The sequence below is a fragment of the Hippoglossus stenolepis genome, chromosome 13, assembly GCF_022539355.2.
Source record: "Hippoglossus stenolepis isolate QCI-W04-F060 chromosome 13, HSTE1.2, whole genome shotgun sequence".
NCBI lineage: Eukaryota > Metazoa > Chordata > Actinopteri > Pleuronectiformes > Pleuronectidae > Hippoglossus > Hippoglossus stenolepis.
Window position 1 is genome coordinate 9,473,843 of NC_061495.1, and position 21,912 is coordinate 9,495,754.

Here is a 21,912-nt window from a genome sequence, read left to right on the forward strand (position 1 = left end):
GCTATATCTTTTTTCCCGTGTCTTTAACATTAATATTTAAACCGAAAAGTAAAACCACAACAAGCAGCCTGGTCGGAGATGTGGTTGGAGCGCCTGAATTGTTTTGATCGATTGGCTCATTGGCTGTGTAATTGTTTTTTATAATTAACCACACTGGTTTGTTTAACTGATCTAAGACGATAATATCTGTCAATCATATCTGCCTAAATCCATGCAAATCAACACACATTATCTGATCATAACCTTATTCCAGTGTTAACGCCCATTGACGTTTTGCTCCAAAAATGTAGTTACAAATAAAACTGTAAATCAGTTATTATATTCACAATTTGAGCTACTTGTTTATTTTTTGAGTTTAAGTCTTCTTACATTGACAGCTATGGCCAACGTGCCTCACAATCTGAAACATTTACTTTAAAGGTGAGCTGTCTGTTTCTACTCTGGATTTCCTTGTTCAGTTTTCCTTATATAAATGGGATAATTTGACTTCAATTCGATGCCAAAACAGCGCAGGCAAACTTTAAAAGCGTTAAGACAACATTGGCTATCAAACAGCAGCGAGAGAACACCCCCATTAACCTTCATTTACATCTGTACATGAAAGACAAAGAAATAAGGAAATACCCCCCCATCGTGACATTTTTCAATGCATAATTCAGATGAATTATTCTTCCAGCACGGACCATTTACCCACTTTAATGCATCCTGATGAGATGAAGCATATTTAACTCTGCCAAGTAGGTTATGTTTTCTTTGCTGTTTGTCTTTTACCAGGATTATGCATAAACTACTGGAGTGATTTCATTGAAACTACGGTTGGGTATGGGCCCAGGAAAAACCCATTAATTTTTGGAACAGATTAGACAAGGATCTGGCAGTATTGGCAGATCTGGCATTTTCTTTCCATATCGTCAACATTGTGAGACAAGGGCATTAGCGTTGGTGACGGTATGGGCTCACAAGTCCCCCTCCAGTTTGTTACTGGCTTTGCTGGTTCTATAGAAATCTGACCCATTTGATGTACAACTGGAATAACCACTATCGGAAACAAGTGTTGAGCCTAAAAGTAACAGCATGTTTCTGTATTCAGAGGGACCATTGATGTATCTTTGCAAAGCAACAACTAAAACAACAGAACAGATACTTTGATTTAAGCCACAACATGCAGAACAGAAGCACTTGCTAGAATCACTGATGTCATAGCTACTTCATGTAAATTGCATGGTTCTTAGAAAAATATTAAAGAGAAATACATAGTAATATTGAGTCAAAGATAGAATCATACATGTATCACATCTGAAATCCATTGTAAATCTCTATATAATACAAAACTCCTATGACCCCAAAATACCTCTGATCCTGGCAAATTATATTTCAGAACCACAGAGAAGAGTCTGCCATCTGTATTTCTACTGGCCTCCCTCCAGAACGCTGCCAACCATACACCTGGGTCCTAACCAAATCAATCTGGCCACACAATTAGAAAGCACAGAATGGTCCATAATTAGAACTGAATTAATTGAAATGCATCCCAAACAAACCAGGGCTTCACAGAAGGAAAAACTGTGAGCTCTCTGTACGGTGAAGAGAAATATGTTTCAGGTGACTGGATGTGGTGCAGAAACCTCTTCCAGATTCTGTAGAGAGAGTGCAAACTCGTGTTTTTCATATCTCTGCATCTCTAATAAGTGGCAGGTGACCGAAGGTAAATGTTGCACAGAAGAAATTGGTTTTAAGCAGAAGTATCACTGTCCTCAAATATCTGTTATTTTTTTATTATTTGTTTTAAAATAGTGACTTCTGCTCTTAAAATGTAGAATATGAATAAACTTAAAGGTCCAGTGAGTAGGATGTAGAGGATCACAGTATTTATTATGCTTTCATTTGTGTATAATCACCTTAAATGAATGTTATTTTTGTTACCTTAGCATAAGCCCTTTAAATATTAATTGAAAGTGGGTCCTCTTCCACGGAGTCCGCCATGTTGCATCGCCATGTTTCTACAGTAGCCTAGAACAGACAAAGCAAATACGGGCTCTAGATTGACTTTGCTATTTTTACAAAACTAAACCATACACACTCAACCTTGAACTTACCTACTTACTTAAAAAATGTTGATAGTTTTCTTTTCCATACATACCTCCAAGACCAGGTGCAGCAGGCTTGGGTATGTGTCCTTTCGTCCGCCCCATCCATCCCTCCATCAAGTCATCATCTTGCCTTGACAAGGTACATGTATCACTTAGCCCTGGGCTGTCAGGCCTTTCCCATAAGCCACTGCAGCTTGGAAGATTAATGGCTGCCCTAATGTGACACAGACACCGCACTAATAGCTGGGCCTGCAGACACACCTCTCACAGAATCCACAGGAAAATAAAACCTGCGATAGTTTTGGATGTTTTGTTGTTCACCTTTGGTAGAAACCCTGCACAAAGACTTCACCTGCTCAACACCTGGTTCTGTCTTGTTATTCACGTCTGTTTTTTTTTTCCGTTCAGCTGCAGGTTTTGCAGACTTATCGTACTGGTTTTACTTCAGTGCTGTAACAGTGATTTTCAATCCTGTTGTAAGAAGGTCAAAGCAAAGGTCGTCCCTCCAGCCACTGAGGAAACTAATCAGTGCATTAATTAGACATCTGTTGGACACATCTGTTAAGCACATTGACCTTTAAACAGGAAAAAACTAAGATGTTCAAAATATTTAAGCAAAAGTCATGAAGAGGTTGGAGGCACGTCTTGTGGTTGGAGGGTCATTGGTCTGAATCCTTGAAAATGCATTAAGGAAATGAACGAATGAGTTCTCCTCATCCTGCTCTCGACGGCTACTTGCAAGGTGCCTTCTGGCAACACACTGAGCCCTCATCTGTTTTGGATGCAGTGGGTGGGGAGCGATAATGTATACTGCACCCTACAGCAACAGATTCTAATTTAACGTCTGAAAGTAAAATTATATTCACCAACAGAAGAGATGTTTTTAGCCTTTAATTATCTAACATCAAGTTGATATTATCTTGTGAAAAAACTGATCTGATTTTTAAGCCACATTTGCTGTTTGGCTCTATATGTCAGTCTGTTGGTAGGTCCACCACTTTGTGTCGGGCTGAATCTTTAAAGAATGCACAGCAGTGAGTTTGATACCTCTACTCTACTTTACCTTTTTTTTTTTTTCATGAAGCTATGATCTGGTCAAAATGTCATCCAATACAGTGTTTTATGACAAAAATTTGACGAAACAAATGTCATTCGCTTCACCCTCAGTTGGACTGTTTGGTACTTAGTGTCCCACAAATTCGTACAATGTTAGCATGCTAACACGGTACGCTAAAATAGTGACCACAGTAAATATCACATTACCAGAGCACTGCTGTGCCCAAGTACAGCTTATGGAGCAGCTAGCATGGATGTTACGGTGTGTTCAGACCAAACGTGAAGCACATTTTCACCTCACATTATTCGTGCCGCTTTATTTGGTTGTGCTAAATAACTGGAGAAGGCAGCTAACACCTGTGCTAACTTTGTTTTTAGCAAAGTGCGACCCACAGATGGAATAAAGTCACGGCATACACATTTTCAGACCGTAACCTCATATGCCTTTTCTTTAAGTCCTCCTTTTTTTTCTCTCACTGTTAAGTAGGCTACATGAGTTAAATCACATGAATCTGGCTGCAAACAGATGGGGACAATAAGTTTGTCCTCGATTTCGGAACCGTGACGGCATTTTGGGACAAGGCATCATTCATTTTTCACCAAGGTGACAGGTCTGGCTTGGATTCACAGCTATTTGCATTTTTATTAACTTTGCATGCAATCACACCATGGGAAAAATTAGCCTTGTGTTTGGTCTGACCTATATTTAGATAAATGAAGATGGACAACGGGTCTCCACGTCCTCCCACTTTCCAGAAATGAAGCCTAAATATGTCCGTTATGAACTCTGCTATCTTGGGTTTGGAGCCAGAGTCTGTGCAGTAGCCATCGGGGAATGGAGCCGCGCTCGACCAATCACAAGTCAGCCTCAGCTGTCAGTCGTGATGTCATGCTCCATTTTCATAGCACCAAATAAGTATTTAAAAGCAAACTTAACGGAAAAAATAACACTTGATGACCAATATTACAACTAGCCCCTAGTGGCGATTGAGATACTTTAGCGTCGTCCATATTTATATAAAGACTATTGTCTGACCTCAATATTAGATTTGTTTCATGACTGGTCAGAACTGTTTCAGACTTTATTTTAGGAGAGAAATGGACAAAAGGAGACGGTCGATATTTCCTTTTTGATTCTGTTCTGTTTTGTTGCTGTCATATTCATTCACAAAACAAAATGACTTTCAGAAGACATCTGGGGAGGCAGCTAACAGATTTCTGAGCTATAAACAGAAAACTAATTTGTTTAAGTAATCACTTACTGCCCCCGTGGAGCAACAGTTAACGCAGTAATTTAACTTTTGAGATTAGTAACAAGGCGACAGTTTGGCACAGGTGAGTGACTGTGTATGACCAGGTCCCTCTTGAATATTGCTATGAATAATAATGTCGTCTCAGTCATTTGGGAGTAATTAAATAAATGAATGCTTATTAGCCACCTCCTTGTTTCTGAGTGTGCATGCAATGAGTTCATTAAATCTCCCTAAAGGAATTTACGGAGGGAGAGCTGCCTCTTAATGGTTGAATAAGGGCCTATTAGGTGTGTTTATAATGCTTTGTGGATTATACTCTTTGTTATAAAGCATAATCTGTCCCAAGTATGTGACAGTCAATTACCAAGACGTTGACTTAATGAGGATGATCATTTTGTCATTTCAGGTCGCTCCCTCCCTCTCTTCTTTTTTTTTTCTGCTTGAGTGAGCTCAGGCGACCGTCAATTTAAAATCACACGCGGCGTATTGTGTGTCCACGTGTAACAAAGCGCCGCGGAGACAGCACCTCATTCTCCTCATTGTGTCAGATACTTATTCTAACAAGGCGCCGCAGACATCCCGCCTGTCATTCAATTGCACCTTGATGAGTTGTTTTACATTTCTTCCTGCATTTTGATGTTTTCTGCCGCGATTCCTGCAGCGTCGCTCAGTCATGTTGGCTCAGCCGCCTCATCGAGAGTCTTTTCTGTAATACAACGTGACGGTTCCTCTCTGCCTCTTCTAATAAGGATTCTGCTGTTACATGTGCAGGGAAAGGGAGATGTCTGATTCATCTGTTGCCTTTTTTTTTTTCTGTATTCAAGTTCATATCTCGGCTGCTGGGAATCAGAGGAGAGGGACTTGTTTTATGATTCTCAGGTTTGTGTGTTTTCCTTTTATAAAATATGACCTTCAACCAAAGTCTCTGCAGTTACGCAATCCCCCGAACATTCTATTAATCACCATGGAAAAACTGCAACACATCCTTCTGCTGTAATCCTCCAGGTTTAGCAGGATGCACAACTGTTGTTCTACACAATAACCATTAGATATTTGTGCAGACAGACGCAATGAGGGAAAGTTTTACTCGGTGGAAAGTAAGTCCCGCTTAAGTTTCCCGCTCTGTGGAATTTAAACACTAAAATTATATTATAAATATAACATTTTGAAATGGTGTCTTTTCAAATTCTGCTCTCGGTTTTCAGTTTTGTTTTTGTTTCAATCTTTTGGTTCCTGGAAAAGCAAAAAGGTTCATGATTTATTAACTGTATCACCATTACAGGACTTTTTTTTGGGATGAAGGTGTGGAGTGACGGGATAGAAACTATAACGGTAAATATATGATGGAAGAAAAAACTTTCGGCAACTCCAAAGAATTTAGTTTAAAAAAAAGGCCTGATTGACCAACGTTGAGCTTTAAGTATAATGTACATTAAATCTGTTTTAGAGTTGAATATTTGTATAATATAAGAATATTCTTATTGTTCTGGTCGGGGTCGTCAGGTTTAAAAAATGGTGATTGGTTAACATTTATTAAAATGCTAATGGTTGCTTCTGATGCAGGTGGCATCACAGACAATGTCAGGAGTTGAAACAAATCTGACGTCAGTGTCTGAATCTTGCCTTTGTACGCGGATTTCTGGGTCAGCGTGTTTTCACTGTTGATGCTGGACTGAAATAGATTCACAGTAGTTAGAGAAATAAGTACATGAGATCAAACCTGTTAAAACCACTATAGACTGGGATCACGTTCAGCCTTTTGAAGCTTGTGTGGATTAAGTTGATTTACATTCCAGTCAGTCAGTCGGTGAGTTGAGACATTGTGATGCAAGCGTGACTAGAACAGGCGATCGTTTCATGAACTCTTAAGTACCTCAGATCTCTCCAATGTTGGGTCCATACGTGAGTGAACCATATATAAGTATTAATTTATCAGAATTTGACATAAGCTGCAAATTAAACCATGGAGCTCAGTGCTTTGAATTCATGAATGAAGCGATATTGACTTCTTGAGCTGTGGTCCGTGTGTGTGTGGAGGCCGCCATGTTTTTTACAGTAGTCCAGTCTGGACAAACTAAATACCTTTTTGAGTTTTTAGGACAACTGAAGGCTCCCACAGGTTCTCGTTCATGTTTGGAAGGGGAGGGTGAGGTGAGGGGTGTTCAGCTGCATCATGCAACTTCACCACTAGAAGTCACTAAATTCTACACACTGAAGTCTTCTTCTAATGCATTTCAGTTAGTTCCACTTCCTGCTATTGATCAGTCTCCCGCCAGTTTTTCTGGTCCCCTGTTTGCATTGATATAATCTGACATTCTTGTATTTATCCCCCCCGTGGTTCACTTCCTGTTTGACAGATTGTCTTCGTTCTGCAGACTAGCTCGTGTGTGTGACGTCTGCCTGTTTTTTGACCTTGATTATTCCCTTAATCCTCTGAGGCTTTGTGAAGTTTATCTTCTTTGTCTTTTGCCTGCTGCTCCTCTGCCTTGTTGCACTGTCAGTTTTTTTCATCGCAATATTCATAAAACAAAACTTTGGAACTTTTTGTGTTATCCTTGATATTGAATCAGGATATGACCCATATTCCATTTTTCATCCGTGTACCTTGGCACATCGGGGTTAACTCAGTGTTAAATTACCATTAATCTACTTTGATGTTCACATTGTTGCCCATATGCCAATATCCTAACTGAATGTTAAGCACTTGTAAGAAAACATTTTCCCTGCGGGGATCTTTTTGGGTTCTGAACTTAACTAGTCCAATCATGTCCCCCTGAGGGTTCGTCCTCTGAGCAGCGCAAACATCGACTCCATGGGGGCGTCCATCCTCCATCTGTGTCTCACACAGCCTCATCTCAGGCTTAACAACCTCCCTCTCATTCCAAACAAAGGTTAACACAATGATTATGTTTACTCTTTAGAGCGTCTGGCAGGGTTAGATATGCCTCAAGTAGTGCCCTTGCCCCAGGAGTGAAGTAGACATGCTGCATAATACCAAATATATTGAGGAGTAAATATCTTGTATGTGTATCTTGGTGTAGAGTTTGCTCATCATGGTTTATTTATTTTTTAGAGCTGACCTGTGTTTCTGCTGCTGAGACATGAGCTGTGTTGAAAGAACCGGCCTTAAACAGAACAGTGTTTGACATGGATTTCTTCATTGTATGTATGTATGTATGTATGTATGTATGTATGTATGTATGTATGTATGTATGTATGTACAGGTCATAAACCCTGCCTCCTCCATGTTAGCAGATGGGAGACAGACTAGATTGCAGCTTGGGACTCTTTTTTTTCTGTCCAACCCCAAAAATAACGAAGCCTGACCCAAACCCGACAGGCTTTCTGTTTTTTGTGCATTTACCTGACCTCAGCCCCATGCAGTTAATATCTGCAGTGGAAAATGGCGTAATCGGCGTAAGATGGCAGTGTTCAAGTCTGGGATATTTTGGCTTCCTTTCCGGATAGTGGGAGGAAGTGGAGACGCTTTGTCCATCTTCAGTCTGTGGTACATTTAGCTCCAGATTTCAGTGTGAGTGAGGAATGAGAATCACAACAGGGAACATCCCAGCTGCAGAGATAAAACGGATCCGCCTGAAAAGCGGGCAGAGCGAGCAGAAAGAACAGACTGATAGACGAGGGAGAGGACGGAGGATATTAACTCCACCTGACCATGAACAGATTGATAAACTGTCCACTACAGAGAACGCACAAGTTTAATATGTTGTGTTGATGGTGCAGTCGCTCCTTGCACATTCTATCTTATGTTAATGATGGCATGAGTGTGTCATAAACTAAAGTTAGTGTCACCACTCAGTCAAATACATTGTTACGGTGCAGTGAGGCTTGTAATGAGAAGAGAGGAGGAGAGAGCATCCACTGTGAACTCATTAAAAAATATAAACACACAGTTATGATTTTATCACAAATATTGATCATTACTTTTTTTTTTACCCCATTTACGTTAACTGTTTCATACTTGCCTTTTGTCTGTTAGAGGAAGAGGAGTGTGGAGGAGCTGAAGGAAAGAGGACCGCTTGTTCTGTAAACCATCTTATATAAAAGGATAAATATATATTAAGTCTTTAAATTCCTCTACATTATTTTTGTTGCTTAAGTTGTTTAAAAACTGCCTCTCCTTGTTTGTCATTTATCATTTTAGAGAGAGGAAGAAACGCGTCCAGATCAAGACGAGGAGTTGTATTTACATTTATTATGTTATTATCTCATTGGACTTTCAGGATTATTGATTTCTTTAGTGTGCAAATATAATTACTGAACATGTGGCAAAGCTGAGGCTAAATGCCACAGCAGGACAGGAAAGAGAAGGTAGAGAAGTGAAAAGAGAGGTCGTAGTTAATTCTGCATATAAAATTGTGAATGAGGACAGTAAAGCTGTAGTTTTATGTTTTTTTTAATTATATTTTCTCTATGCATCCAGATCAAGTTCTCTGTTGAGACACACTATTTGACATTAATTAACAGATACCTGTGTGAAACTATAGGGACGTACTTTCCCAGGAAGATGACCTGTGAAAAGCTTTCTTACTTAGATGTGAATTCAATTCATCAGAACCCTCCCGTGCAGACAGAGATATCACATAAGCGGAGGTGTTGGAGGAAGTGAACCGAATGAGTTACTGGCAGATGGGAGCATGTTGGATCGTAAATCAGCCTCTCCAGGACTTTCTGAGTTGTGTTTACCTTTTCTGCCTTAGCTATTTTACGAGGTCATACCATCGGTGTATTTTATAAAAAAAATGTATTATACTTATACAGTTATTATCTACTTTGTTTCTCCCTTTTATAAATAGATTTGTTTATACAGATTTATCCACTTTATTTGTTTAACCTCTGTTAATGCTCTCTGATTTTAAATTGTTTTATTTTAATTTGGTTTCTGTGTTGCTTTTAAAAGCCTCTTAAACGTACGTCTGTGTATGAAATGTGCTTAGTAATAAAACGGCCTCGTCTAAATTAGTCCAGCCCACAACATATTGTTTTTAAATGTATTTTGCTGTAATAGTATAAAATTTGGTCTCTGAATTTTGACCATCAGACAGATTTTATAGCCTTGTTTTGATCGTCTGTCTCCTCTGTGCAGTGAATAAAACTCATCTGAACCAGCCACAGAATTGGACCTGATGGAATTTTTTTTATATTCTTCCATAAAAAATGCCATGTTGGCAACTCGGGAGCAATGTTGTTTAAAATCTGTTTAAAAGTTTTTCTCATTTCAAAAAGAGCTGTATTCGTTTGGAGTTTTCATGCAATTTTAGCTTCAGCAAGATGGGTTGCAGCTGCATATTATAAAGGAGAAACCTGCTTTTGCCTGCCTCTGTCTGAAAGTGAAAGGACACATGCTTTCAGGTCTTTCAGGACTTTAAAGAGTTTAAGGTGGCAGAGCAAATGCAATTTAGGGGGCGAGGCTCCGAGGTTCAGATCGAAATCCAAACGGACAAATTGAGGCAGCTGTAGCTCAGGTCATAGAACGGGTTGGCCCTTAATTGCAAGAAACGTGGTCCACATGTCCAAGTGTCCTTGTTAAGCAAGACACTGAACCTCAATTACTCCTGACAGATGACAGGGGGGGGAAAGTGGGTTGCTTTGGTCGTGGAGTCTCTGCCAACATAATCCTATTTAAAGGCGTCAGGGGTGAGACACTCAGGTTGTAACCGGACAAAGATCTGCTTTTTTAACGAGAGGAAAAATGTGATGGAGTTAATCCCGGGGACCTAGTAAGAGTGTGTTTATGTCTGTGTGAGTTTTACTGATGGTTCTGAGAATATCTCCAAAGTTCAGCGTGCGCTCGGGGCTCGCCGTCTCATGCCCAGCGTCATCAGGCTGACAGTTTCTCACTCACACACGCTGCAAAGGACAGAGAGCACGAGTGGCACAATGATATGTTTATTGAGAGGCTTTGGATAATAGAAAAGGTGGTGGCTGCTGCTGGAATGTCACAACCATCGACGAAAAACATGGACATGGACTCCCTAATCTAGACACACACACTCGCACGCACGCACGCACACACACACACGCACACACTCTTCATTCCCTTCACTCGAGAAGAAAGAACTTACAGCAAAATGCACAGGACGAGACAGTATCACAGTTTCTACGAGCTCATTTCTACATGGAAAAATTTCACAGTATACACACGTATGAGGGAGATTTTCTTCATAGGCACAGCAAAAGCAATAAAATGTATTAAATCTCAACAACGACAAAATAACGATTTAGAAAATAAAAACATCTTCAGGAAATCCTCTGGCGCCCAGATGGACTGAATGTTTACACTGGATTTGAGGTGGGAACATCTGCCTTCTGCGGCCCCCCCGCAGGGTCTCGAGCTAAAGGTCGCACTCATAGCAAAAGGAGAAAATGGTGTACGGGCCCATGCATAAAAAGATGAAAGGACAGAAAAATGTCTGCATGTGTTTTCTCATACCTGCTCCAGAGTAAGGACTCAGTTCATCTGGAAACCTTCCCACTGTATACGTCTTTATATGATCTCTTCCTTTACATATACACATTTAGGGAATCGCAGAACTTGGGACCAGAACATTTAATATAAATGTAATCCCAGGTCAGTCAGAAGAATGGCTATTAGAGCGTTTTTAGTCAACATACAGCTCCACTGGTCCACGTCCAGCGGCTTTTTGAAATTTTACGAGTAGATAACATACAGACAATATCACGGAACGTCACTTGAGATGTTTCTTTTTTTTTTTTATGTTGCTCTTCTTCTATATTTGCAATTCAAGTTCAGAAAGTTCACTGTGCTGTCCCGTCTGCGCAGAGTTCTTGACAAGTCCGCTAAATATATAACAAGGTAATCATCGATAATTTAGACCCCCCCCACTCCTCTTCTCGTTAAGCTGACATAACAAGAACAAGGAAAATCTTGTGTGCAGACGCCCCCCCACTTAGGTTTGCTTTTTTAAATAACATCTATCATAGCAGCTGGATTGTGGGAAAGCACGGTAGCTCTGTGACGGGACGTAGCTCGCACCGGAGCCTTGTACGTTAAATGAGTGCTGCTGAGTGGTAAGCTGGTGTTTGTCATTTGTGTGAAGGGGACACACGCACGTTTGTTTCACTTGAGAACTAAGTTTGGTTGTTGGTTATTTTGTCAGTACTCTACAGGAGCCTCAAGGATCCACAGTAAAACAAGGAAGCACCGAGGCAATGAGCAGTTAGACGACCCAAAAAATAACATCTTAAAAACTGAAGAGTATTGCTGGCATTTACAGTCAGTTCCCACATGACTGCTACAATAGAAAAACTAATCTAACTCATGATTGCTTTAAATTAGAATTTTAAATGTCCCATTTTATTCTGTTGGATTTCCATTCGTGATATTTTGCAAAAGTAACGTAGTTACACTAAAAGCTGAATTTAACTGAATCTGAGTTCTCGTCAGACTGAACCCTGATTGGCTGAAAAATCTAACTCTCATTCGAATGAGGTAAATCTGCTGGTGGAGGTTCCACCCATGCCACATACAACACATGGTCCTGATTGGCCACATTGTAGTGCCTCTATAATGAGAGCCAATCAGAATCAATTCAAGGTGTGATGTGTTTTGCTAGTTATGCTGCGTTCCTGTGACATCATAGTTATCAGGTTCCCACATGTACAAGTTGATTCATATTATTATCCAAGTAACAGTTATTATGCTGTTATATAATATATATATAATATAAATATTTGATGTATTTGCCTGAATACGTCTGAAAACCAGAACAGACATGCACATCTCCTACCAGCCTAGATCTGTCATAAACAACACTGCCCTCTTCGACTCTTTATAACATGGACAATGCATTAGTCTAAAAATGGACCCACAGAGTCCATGTTCAAATATAACAGCACATGACCCTACAGTCCATTAACTAATGGTTGGCTGCTTAATGGAGCTTTTAGGTAATCTTGGTCAAATTATATGATCATGTCATTTCTACCAGGTCCATGTGCTAATGGGAGCCATCACTGGTAATCATATCACACAAACCAGACCAATTACAGGTCGTCAAACTGGTTTTGAAATTGGTGACATCTTTTAAATATAATTGTAAAGAATGCACATTACTGTCACCAAAGAAATTCTGAATTTGTGATATTTACGTAACGTGACGCTGTTTTTGTTTTTCTTTGATAGAATCTCATGGTCCTGGGTCTGAATGTCCTGCTCTGTGCTACTGGCTGAATGAGCTACAGTACCACAGTGATGCTATTGCTTCACATACGGCAGATCATAATGAACGCTGGACGCTTGGTGGCAGTGTAAAAAGCAACAACACACACATCCAACAGATACAGCGATGGGATGGCACGTGGTGGAAGGGTTTTCAGCCAAATCTGGTCAGTTTGAGATAAAACTTTTCATCTTCACAGCTAAAATGGTTAATCACAGTGGCAATGGCGTTATGGCTGTGTGTTATATCTTTGCGTGTGTGTGTAGGAGTGTTTTCCTGAATGAGAGACAGACATGCTGTGTGCTTGTTTAGATAAGCCTGGGCCTGGATATACAGTACTGCATCCAATGTTTGAGAGTGAGTGTGTCAGCTCGGCAGATGGAGTTTGATTCTCACCACTGGGAAATCTCAATCCCACAATGCACTGGGAGCGGCGCCAAATGAGGAAGCAGAAGCAGACGCAGCAGCAGCAGCAATGAGGAACCAACACAGCTTGAATTATGGAAAAAATTTGATTTCCCTCACTCTCCTTTCTGTTGCTGTTCCTCCTGGACCGGCCATTGTTGTGCTATCTTTGATTTGGGTCTATAGCATGAGTCGATGCTTAACTCGTGCATAAAGCACAAACACATTTATCACAGGCGCAGTAAAACCGATTAACACTGATCACAAAGGAAAACCGGGACAGACTCAGAGCAAGGTGGGGATTGGTTCTGCCTCCTTCCATTTTCTTTGTTTCTGAGCAGACAAATACAGAAACGTGTCATTGTCAAGTCTACAGAGGAAATCGTTCCAAATCTGCCCTACTTTTACTCTTCTGTATTTCAGGGTTTTCCCGTATCCCCCTTCAGTCTGTAGGAATGTCTTTTGTTGGATTGCTGAGTTGAAGAGGGACAAAGGACAGAGGAGCTGATGATGACGTTTTCCCAGCATCCTCAAAACACAACTTATCACACACAACTACGACCAGCAGTTAACATGAGGACTCAGTACAGCAGTAACCAGTAAAAGCACAAGGGTGTTACAAAAAGAACAAGGTGCTCCCAGTAAAACGGGAGGGGATGGAAACATGAGCTGCGAAAAGCATTACGATGTGTGAAAGCAAAGTGATGACATCATATTCCTCCGCCCACAGCAAGTTGGGTTCAGATCTGAAGAATCTAATAATTTTGATGGTGTATGAGTATGTGTTTGTGTTTGTGTATGTGAGGGTTTGACCGACATGTGATTTTGCAGCTAGTATAGAACCAGAATTTTGCTTTTTAATCTATTTCCATACTCAAACAAGAATTTAATGTAATAATAATTAAATAACTGCATTGTAAAACCTCTGAAAAACTATTTAAGTATTTTGAAAGTCTTTATTGAAATCCAGAGTAATGACATTAAGGCAGAGTGGAGCAGGTGTCATTGTGGGTTTTTTGAATACGTCAACGTAGTTTCTCTGGCTAGATTTGCTAAAAATCAGGAAATAATCCGATGTCAACTTCCCAGTATCTATGACCGCAAAATCATATATCCATCTAACCCTCAAGTGTGTTTACACATGTGCGTATGTTAGCTCGCTCACAGTGACAAACAAAAAACATGTCTTCCGTCCCCTGTAGCCCTTCTTTGGCAGGTCTGGAACAAAAACAAGGTCTTGCCTTCCCAAATAACCAATCACAGTCCAGCGGTGGATTGCAAGATCGTCAAAATAAATCGCTACAAACACCTCGATGTGAGATATGGACAGAGAAAAAAATACAGAAAAGAAGGGAGGAGGAGGAAGAGGAAAGCGGCGGGTTCGTCCGAGTTAAGGGTCTGTGTCTGACGTTTACTTAGTCCTGTTGGTCGCCCGTGGTTATCTTGCTACTGCAGTCCCAGTAACTGGAGGCTGGTCTCCCAGAGGCTCAGCTTGAGCTGGGGGTCAAAGGTCCGGGGTGTTGTCATCTCCCTGCACCCATTGGACCAGTAGCCTTCTCCGTACTCCCCCTCCAGGGCTGGTGATAGGGCAGCGTGCAACACAGTGGCAGCGCCCTCTACAGGGGTCTGTGGACGACATACACACAAACACCAGCTGAATAAAAAAGGAATGAGAGAGTCTGCAGGATGACAAGTTCAACAACAAGTTATCGTTGCGAAAACAAAGAACGTGTTTGTGTGCGTGTGTATGAATGCCAGAGGACAACTAATGTCATTGTTTGTTAGTGTCAGCGAAAAGAAGGCTCAGGGTACGTGCCTGTGTATGTTTTTGTGTGTGTGTGTGTGCGTGCGTGTGTCTGCATGCATAAGTGTGCATGTGCGTGAGTGTTAGAGTTGATGCTTTTTAACAATGATCTCAGTGTCAGCTGTGAGACCAGGAGCAGGTTTCAGAGCGGAGAGGGGATCACATCCTGCGAGCATCAACACTGACAGGCATACTCTCTGTGTGTGTGTGTGTGTGTGTGTGTGTGTGTGTGTGTGTGTGTGTGTGTGTGTGTGTGTGTGTGTGTGTGTGTGTGTGTGTGTGTGTGTGTGTGTGTGTGTGTGTGTGTGTGCCGTAGTACTCCACAACATTTCCCCAAAATCTGTTTTAAAAAAATTTGTTTCCATGACAACAGGCCGCTCCTGAGTGACTTGTTGCTCTGTTGTATCTGATATTGCCAAAGATGCTGCTCAACAATATTCACCAATGACTGTGTCTTTACAAAAGGTGCTGTTGGTTGCATATTCTTCTTAAAGAGTGTCAGAAAACCAAATACCTTTCATTTATCAGTTATACGTTAGAGGCAGCATGTGAACACATCACATTCAGATAAATAATATAATAAACTTTATTTTTATTGCACTTTTCTTAAGAAAGTTACAAAGTGCTGCACACAAAAAAAGGAAAAGAATATAAAAAGTAGAGTCTACACCTTCTCTATTATATGAAAAGTGTGCCGAGATCATTTTTCTTGTGATCTGACGCTATGCAAATAAAACAGTTTCAACTTACACTCCTACAATTATTGTTAAAATAGCTCTGCATGGTTGTGATTTAGTGAATTTTTACCCTTTATTTTTTCTAATCCTCAAATCCACAACCTTAGGAGCACACCACATTGTATTTCACTAAAATATCATAGGTCTAGTTGTTTTCAGACATTTAAATGAAGAACTGTTATACTTTTAAGATTTTATTTTTATTTGTGTTTGTGTGTGTGTGTGCGCTGATGATTTACATGCATGAGTTTGTGTGATGCATGTGTTTGTGTATGTGGGGCAGAACCCTCCCACAGGTTGCGCTTGGAGGCAAATGCCTGTGACAATCGTGGTTTTGGTCTCAAACACGCACACGTCTCCTTCCATTAAATCCCAGGGACATTAACAGCAGCCTGCGGCCACCGCTTTAAGCTATGCAGGAAATGTTTAAATATATAACACACAGTGAAGAGCCTGCTTAGATTTTTTTTGCACTTCCATTTTTAGCTATGTGGACCGTGTGTATTTGTGTGTGCATGAAGTGTTTGTGTTTCAAATTTAGAATATCATCTGCAGTCGAGTCGGCGTTTCAGGTCACCGTGGTGACAGCAGCACTGACAGACGCAGCTCCCTTCCAGGAAAGCAGACAATGAATGCTGCAAAGTTACTGACATTTTCTATAAAAAAAGTAAATCAAAGTTGATCTATGGGTGAATAAAGCAGATGAAAGTCACGAGAGTGTTTTACCTTCAGAAGCAGGGGAGCTAGGGCGCTGTGTGCCAGGTGGAGGGGCTTCCAGAGGTGGCAGTAGAGAGCAGTGTCCACCATGCCAGGGTCCACAGCACATGAAGTCACTGGGAAGCCTCCGTACTGCAGCTCCTGGTGGAGGTGGGAGCTAAATACCAGCTGGGCCAGTTTACTGTGACAGTAAGCAGCATGAGCTGAATAACACTGGCTGAAGAGAGAGAGAGGAAGTAAGACAGAATGTCAGACATTTGTATGAAAAGGATTGAGGGGGTAGAGGGCAGGTAAACAGCTGCCTTGCTTTTGTTCAGTTTATTCAATTAAGCTACTGCCACAATAGAAATAAAATTCTCATTTAATAAGAACTTGTCCGTGTTCAGCAGGATGAGTTCGTCCTACACTGGAAACTTAACACTGATACAATATACACAAACAAGACTAGAAATTAAATTGAGGACGATGTCCCATTTCGTGATTCATTTTAATTTGAGTGAGAAAAACAGAAGAACAGCAGTTTGCATAATCAGTTGCAAATTTTTTTGAAGATCTGATCGTCCCTGAATAATGTTATAACAAAGTAATAACAAATTAAATTGCCAAAGTTGTCATAAAGATGCTTAAGGTGCATTGATCGATTCACAACTTCCACTCATGCAAGAAAACACGCAGGGAGATATTCCTCCTTAAGAGTTTCCAGTAGCTGCTGGTAACCTTTAATTAAGCAGCATGGTGAATTCAATTATTGTTTTCTATATCAAAGTAAAGCTGAATTAACTAGTAATTAAAAGTCAGCATCTCTTTAACCAGTGGTTCTCAAATAGGGGTCTGAGGCACACTTACAGGGGGCTCATGAAAAGTTTAGAGATTCGTCCATTAAAATTATCATAATATATCGCATTCTGTGTAAATATGGTGAAAATATTTTGAATACATGTTAAACACATAATAGTAATATCTTTCTAAGATTTTTCTCTTGTGTTGTTCTACCCATAAGGAAGTAGTAAGTAGAAGTGTAAAAAATAGGCTATGTCAAATTATTCCAAGAGACATGAGGGGTCCATGGAATATTTTTTATATTGCAAGGGTCCTTGGCAAAGAAACAATTGAAAACCTCTGTCTTTAACAAGCAACCTACAGCCTGCATGTTGAAATCTGTGTGACAACAGGACTTGGGGAGAAATACAGGGAGAGTTTTGTTTGTTTTATCCTTTATCCAAAGATCCTACAGATCTTTATAACAGCGTGGTTCAGATTTTATAACATGTTGTGAGAATCTTTGCTCACAGCCATGATCCACAGACCAGCCCAATGGCAAATGAAACAACACAATGAAGATGTTGGGGCTGCTGATATTTCTGGACAGCAGTGCTGCTCTCTGGCAGGAAACTGAACCAACTGGAGCCAACAGCTACTAACGCCAGAAGAAACTGAGGAGCTTGTGTTTGTGATGCCAGTATAGAGAGCGAGCAGGTGAGCGCGACAGGTTTGGCCTCATAATCTTCTACCAAATAAAACAACACAGTAGCCAAAACACTCACTTCTCCTTTCTTGACAGGTTCCCTGAATCCCCTTCACGATTCACACAGGACTCTGGAGTCACTTCTAATCCAATGCAATAAAATCAAACTTCAACTCTTTAAGAAATGTTTTAAATTGTTCCACCACCACCCATCGTCCTCTCTTTGCACATTCCAGGCTCTGACTTAACTCCCAAGTACTTTTAAATGGGAAAAACTATATGAAAATTAAAGTATTGTAAAACTAATTTACACTCTTGTCACTTGCTATTTTAGAAAACAAATAACATTTCTCTCATGTAGTTTTCAGGCAGAGATAAACACAAATATCACATTTTGTGTGTGTATGTTTGAACCTACCGGCTGTTTAAATCGTTAAGTCGGACCTCGCCGATGCGGTGGGCGGAGGAGGAGACGTTGACCACACGAGAGAAGTGACCACACTTCCCAGAATCCTTCAGTGTGTCCAGGAGCAGCCAGGTCAACAGGAAGTGACCCAGGTAGTTCACCCCGAAGTGCTGCTCAAATCCATCTTCAGTGCGGCACTCGGGAACCAGCATGACACCCGCTTGACACAGGAAATGAACACAGAGGCAAGTGAGGCACAGAAAAATACTTTTCAGCTTTTTTTATAAGCATATATTTTCAGCATGGTGCAGAATTACATTTACACAATCTCCAAATTGTTTGGTAGGGCTAATGTATTTGTTGTAACAAAAAACACAAGGTAGAAAACAATAACAATAGAAAACAATAATATATCAATATTCTTAAATCCTAAGAGTCTCTAATATATCTGCAGTGGTCAGCACAGAGTTAGTGACGTGTGTTCTTTACAGCACATTCTTACATTAACTTTAACTGGCATGTTGCTTTCAAACAGAGTATGTAAACATGAAATGGAAAGCCGTCCGTTTAAGGTTTTCCTATGAGCTTTGATTACTGGTGACGGCAGAAATCTTCTGTGTCTTGCTTATCAATAAGGAGACAGACCTTACCGATGGCTTCACTTAAGGGAAGAGTCTGACTGATCTATCTGTTGACGGTCAAAATTTGAATCATTGCAAATTTCCTTTTCTAACATACTGTATATTTAAGTCATCTGACACTGCCGGGAGCCACTAACTGATGAGCCAGTCTGGTGGAGGACATGCAAAACACATTGTTCTTCTTCCTGTACTTAAATGTGAAATACTATATGTTAAAGATTTGTCAGTGAGTCCAAAGCTGAGTTTAATGCTTCAAATTCAGGTGATAGCATTTAAATTACACTGCTGTGTAGAGGATCCCTATTCTCCCCACTAATTACTTTATAAACTAACATTGCAGACAATCCACATGTGGCGGGAACAAGACATTTCCATCACTCACCATTATTGATAAGAATGTTTAGTGGCAGGCCCTGCTGCTTGAAGCGTTGGACAAATTGATGGACAGACTGCAAAGAGGCGAGGTCCAGCTTCTTGAACTCGACTGAAATGGAGACACACACACACACACACACACACACACACACACACACACACACACACACACACACACACACACACACACACACACACACACACACACACACACACAGAGAGAGAGAGAAGCAAATACATCAGAGCCATTGCAAACGGATTATTTCTGCTAGTCGTTTTGGCAGTAAGACATCAAAGAGTGTATTAATCATGAGACTTGGTGGGTTCTTACAGTACGACACTGGCAGTGCTACACTTTCTCTGTACATCTTATAAAACCTTATACTTCTACCTGAACCCCATCAATGCTCGACACACTGGTATATCAGATCTAATGTATGATAAGACACAGGGAGGAAAGCTGTTATAGTAACATACTGAGATAAAGGCAACAAAGCAATTAGACATATTCTTATCTATGGCCAGCAAATGATGGGGTTATGGGATTTATGGGCGTGTCTGTCTGTCATCTCAGTCACACGATTGCTCCAACCTGTAGAAGTGTGTATATAAGTGAGTGGACACGCACCGTTGTGCGTCGGTTTGAGACATAGTCATAGACAGTGTTGCCTCATGACAGTGCATTGTGGGTTTTGTGCTAGGCTATTTCCTTTGGGAGCGTAGACATTAGTAAATCTTTGGTTTAACTTTTCACTTTGCACAAACTCTTTTATCAGTTACAGGCACTGGCCTCTCCTTTTTTGAAGAGCTTCACTTTCAGTTGCCATTTCACCTTGTTTAGTTTGGTTATTTTGTGATAACAAAACATCACTTTTTTTCGTCTTCCTTCTCGATCTGGATTCATTTCACATGTGTTACTCCCCTAGTTCATTCCCTAGTGTTTAGTAGGGATGTAATAGTAGCATATTTCAGTCACTGAGATTTCATCTCTTTCTCTTCTTTACAGCCAAAGACAAACACATAGATCACAGAAATGCAACTAAAAACATAAAACAGTAGAATAATATACAAATATGAACAATACAGCATGAAACCTGCAGTATGGCCTGACTGAGGATTTCTTACGACGCATTCTCTGCTGTTTTTTCTTAGGTTGGCAGGTGTAATCGATTTATTCTACACAAAAGTAACATTGTTTTCCATGTTCTGAATAGGCAGGTGACAGGGGGAATATGCTATATATTTATAGATCGACATGAACCCTGCTGGGCTTTGAATAATTTTTTTTATACTTGCGAAATCTTTTATCAGCTGCTGCCAAAGTACCATGCAACACAAAGGCACTGCCATTTTGCAGGAAGAATACAAAAGGGACATATCTTTCATATATCGAGAGAATAATATCTTGTTCCCCCCAATGACTGGAGTGAGTGTGTGGAGGGTCAAATATAATGGACAAGGACAGGAAGAGGCCTGAGAGGGAGCAAGGGGAAGGAGAGTTGATGGAACTGATAGAGGAAAAGGCCACCATCACAGATGAGAGTGCAGCCGTCCCCGATGAAGGTTTGATAGCGTCTTATCTCCAAGCCACGCCATTCACCTCCTGCTGAGTGTGTGTGTGTGTGTGTGTGTGTGTGTGTGTGTGTGTGTGTGTGTGTGTGTGTGTGTGTGTGTGTGTGTGTGTGCTTTTGTGTGTGAGAAAAAGAGGGACAGAGAGAGAGAGAGAGAGAGAGAGCAACACAGAAGTAGAAAGGAAAAGAAACACAAGCAGGGAGAGTATGTGTGTGCATGTCAATGAGCACACGTTTGTCACAGTATGTGTATGCATTTAAAAATGACTACAAAGTAAATTTGAGTGTTTGCACATGTGCATTGGCCTGACGTGCCTTTGTGTGTTTGTGTGTTTGTGTGTTTGGTGCATGCTGCTCCTTTCCTGTCCTCTTCACTGGGCTCCCTTGAGGCCAGTCCCTGTCTGACAGGCCAGTCATATCTAGAAAGCCCACTGGGAGTGAAACGCCATCGATCAGGCGATGCTGTCAGCCCTGAATTCAGATCCCAGGATCTTCTATAAAGCTCAGTTTCCTCAGCTCAATAGCCAAACGCACACTGGCTCTGTTTTCGTTTGACAGAAACTGCCTATGGAGACGTGCACTGAATCCATTCATGTCTCCTTTGAAAGTTTCCATTTATTTCATCCAAGCTTTATGTTAACTTACTTAACATGGCAGGAAACCAAATTAAAGGGTTACTTTAATCATTAAATTTGAAACCAATTCCAAGTTGATTTTATGTAATCTGAAGTTGGCCTGACTTCTGGGAAAGCAGACGCTTTCTATGACATTCAACTTGATCTTTCAGTATGTTTAGGTATAAGCCATGTCAGCAACTTCACCACTCAATGTGAGTCACAAAGACATGTATTTAAAAATGTCTTTGTCTTTTTCTTTCTCAACAACCAATGACAAAAGCTGCCACAAATCCATGTAGGCCTCAAATGATCCAGAATATAGGACGAGATGGTGAATATCCCTTGAACCCTTAATTGAGATTTGTTAGAAAAACATTACATCTCACTCTTAATCTCAATTGTTCGAGGATAAATTATACAAAATAGACCTTTGTCACTAAAGACAATTAAGCATATCATAAAGGAAAGGACACATGTAAATAAAAATATAAATGATGGCTATATTATACACTATTTATTAACTGTTTAATGGGCCACCTAAATAGAACTGAGCCATAATTAACGTTATTATTTA

At 40.5% G+C, this 21,912-nt stretch overlaps 1 protein-coding gene across 4 annotated transcripts in view; it reads right to left on the reverse strand.

The window, feature by feature from the left end:
- Positions 1-10,290: 10,290 nt before the first annotated feature.
- LOC118119622 (dehydrogenase/reductase SDR family member on chromosome X-like) overlaps positions 10,291-21,912 on the reverse strand; it is a 44,442-nt gene continuing 32,820 nt past the window's right edge. For all 4 annotated transcript variants that reach the window (XM_035173722.2, XM_035173723.2, XM_035173721.2 and 1 more), the window contains 4 exons: positions 19,158-19,259; positions 18,147-18,354; positions 16,273-16,480; positions 10,291-14,631 (listed from right to left, as the gene is read on the reverse strand). In XM_035173722.2, the coding sequence (XP_035029613.1) occupies positions 14,452-14,631; positions 16,273-16,480; positions 18,147-18,354; positions 19,158-19,259 (698 nt within the window). In that variant the 3' untranslated portion in view covers positions 10,291-14,451. The remainder of the gene's footprint in view (positions 14,632-16,272; positions 16,481-18,146; positions 18,355-19,157; positions 19,260-21,912) is intronic.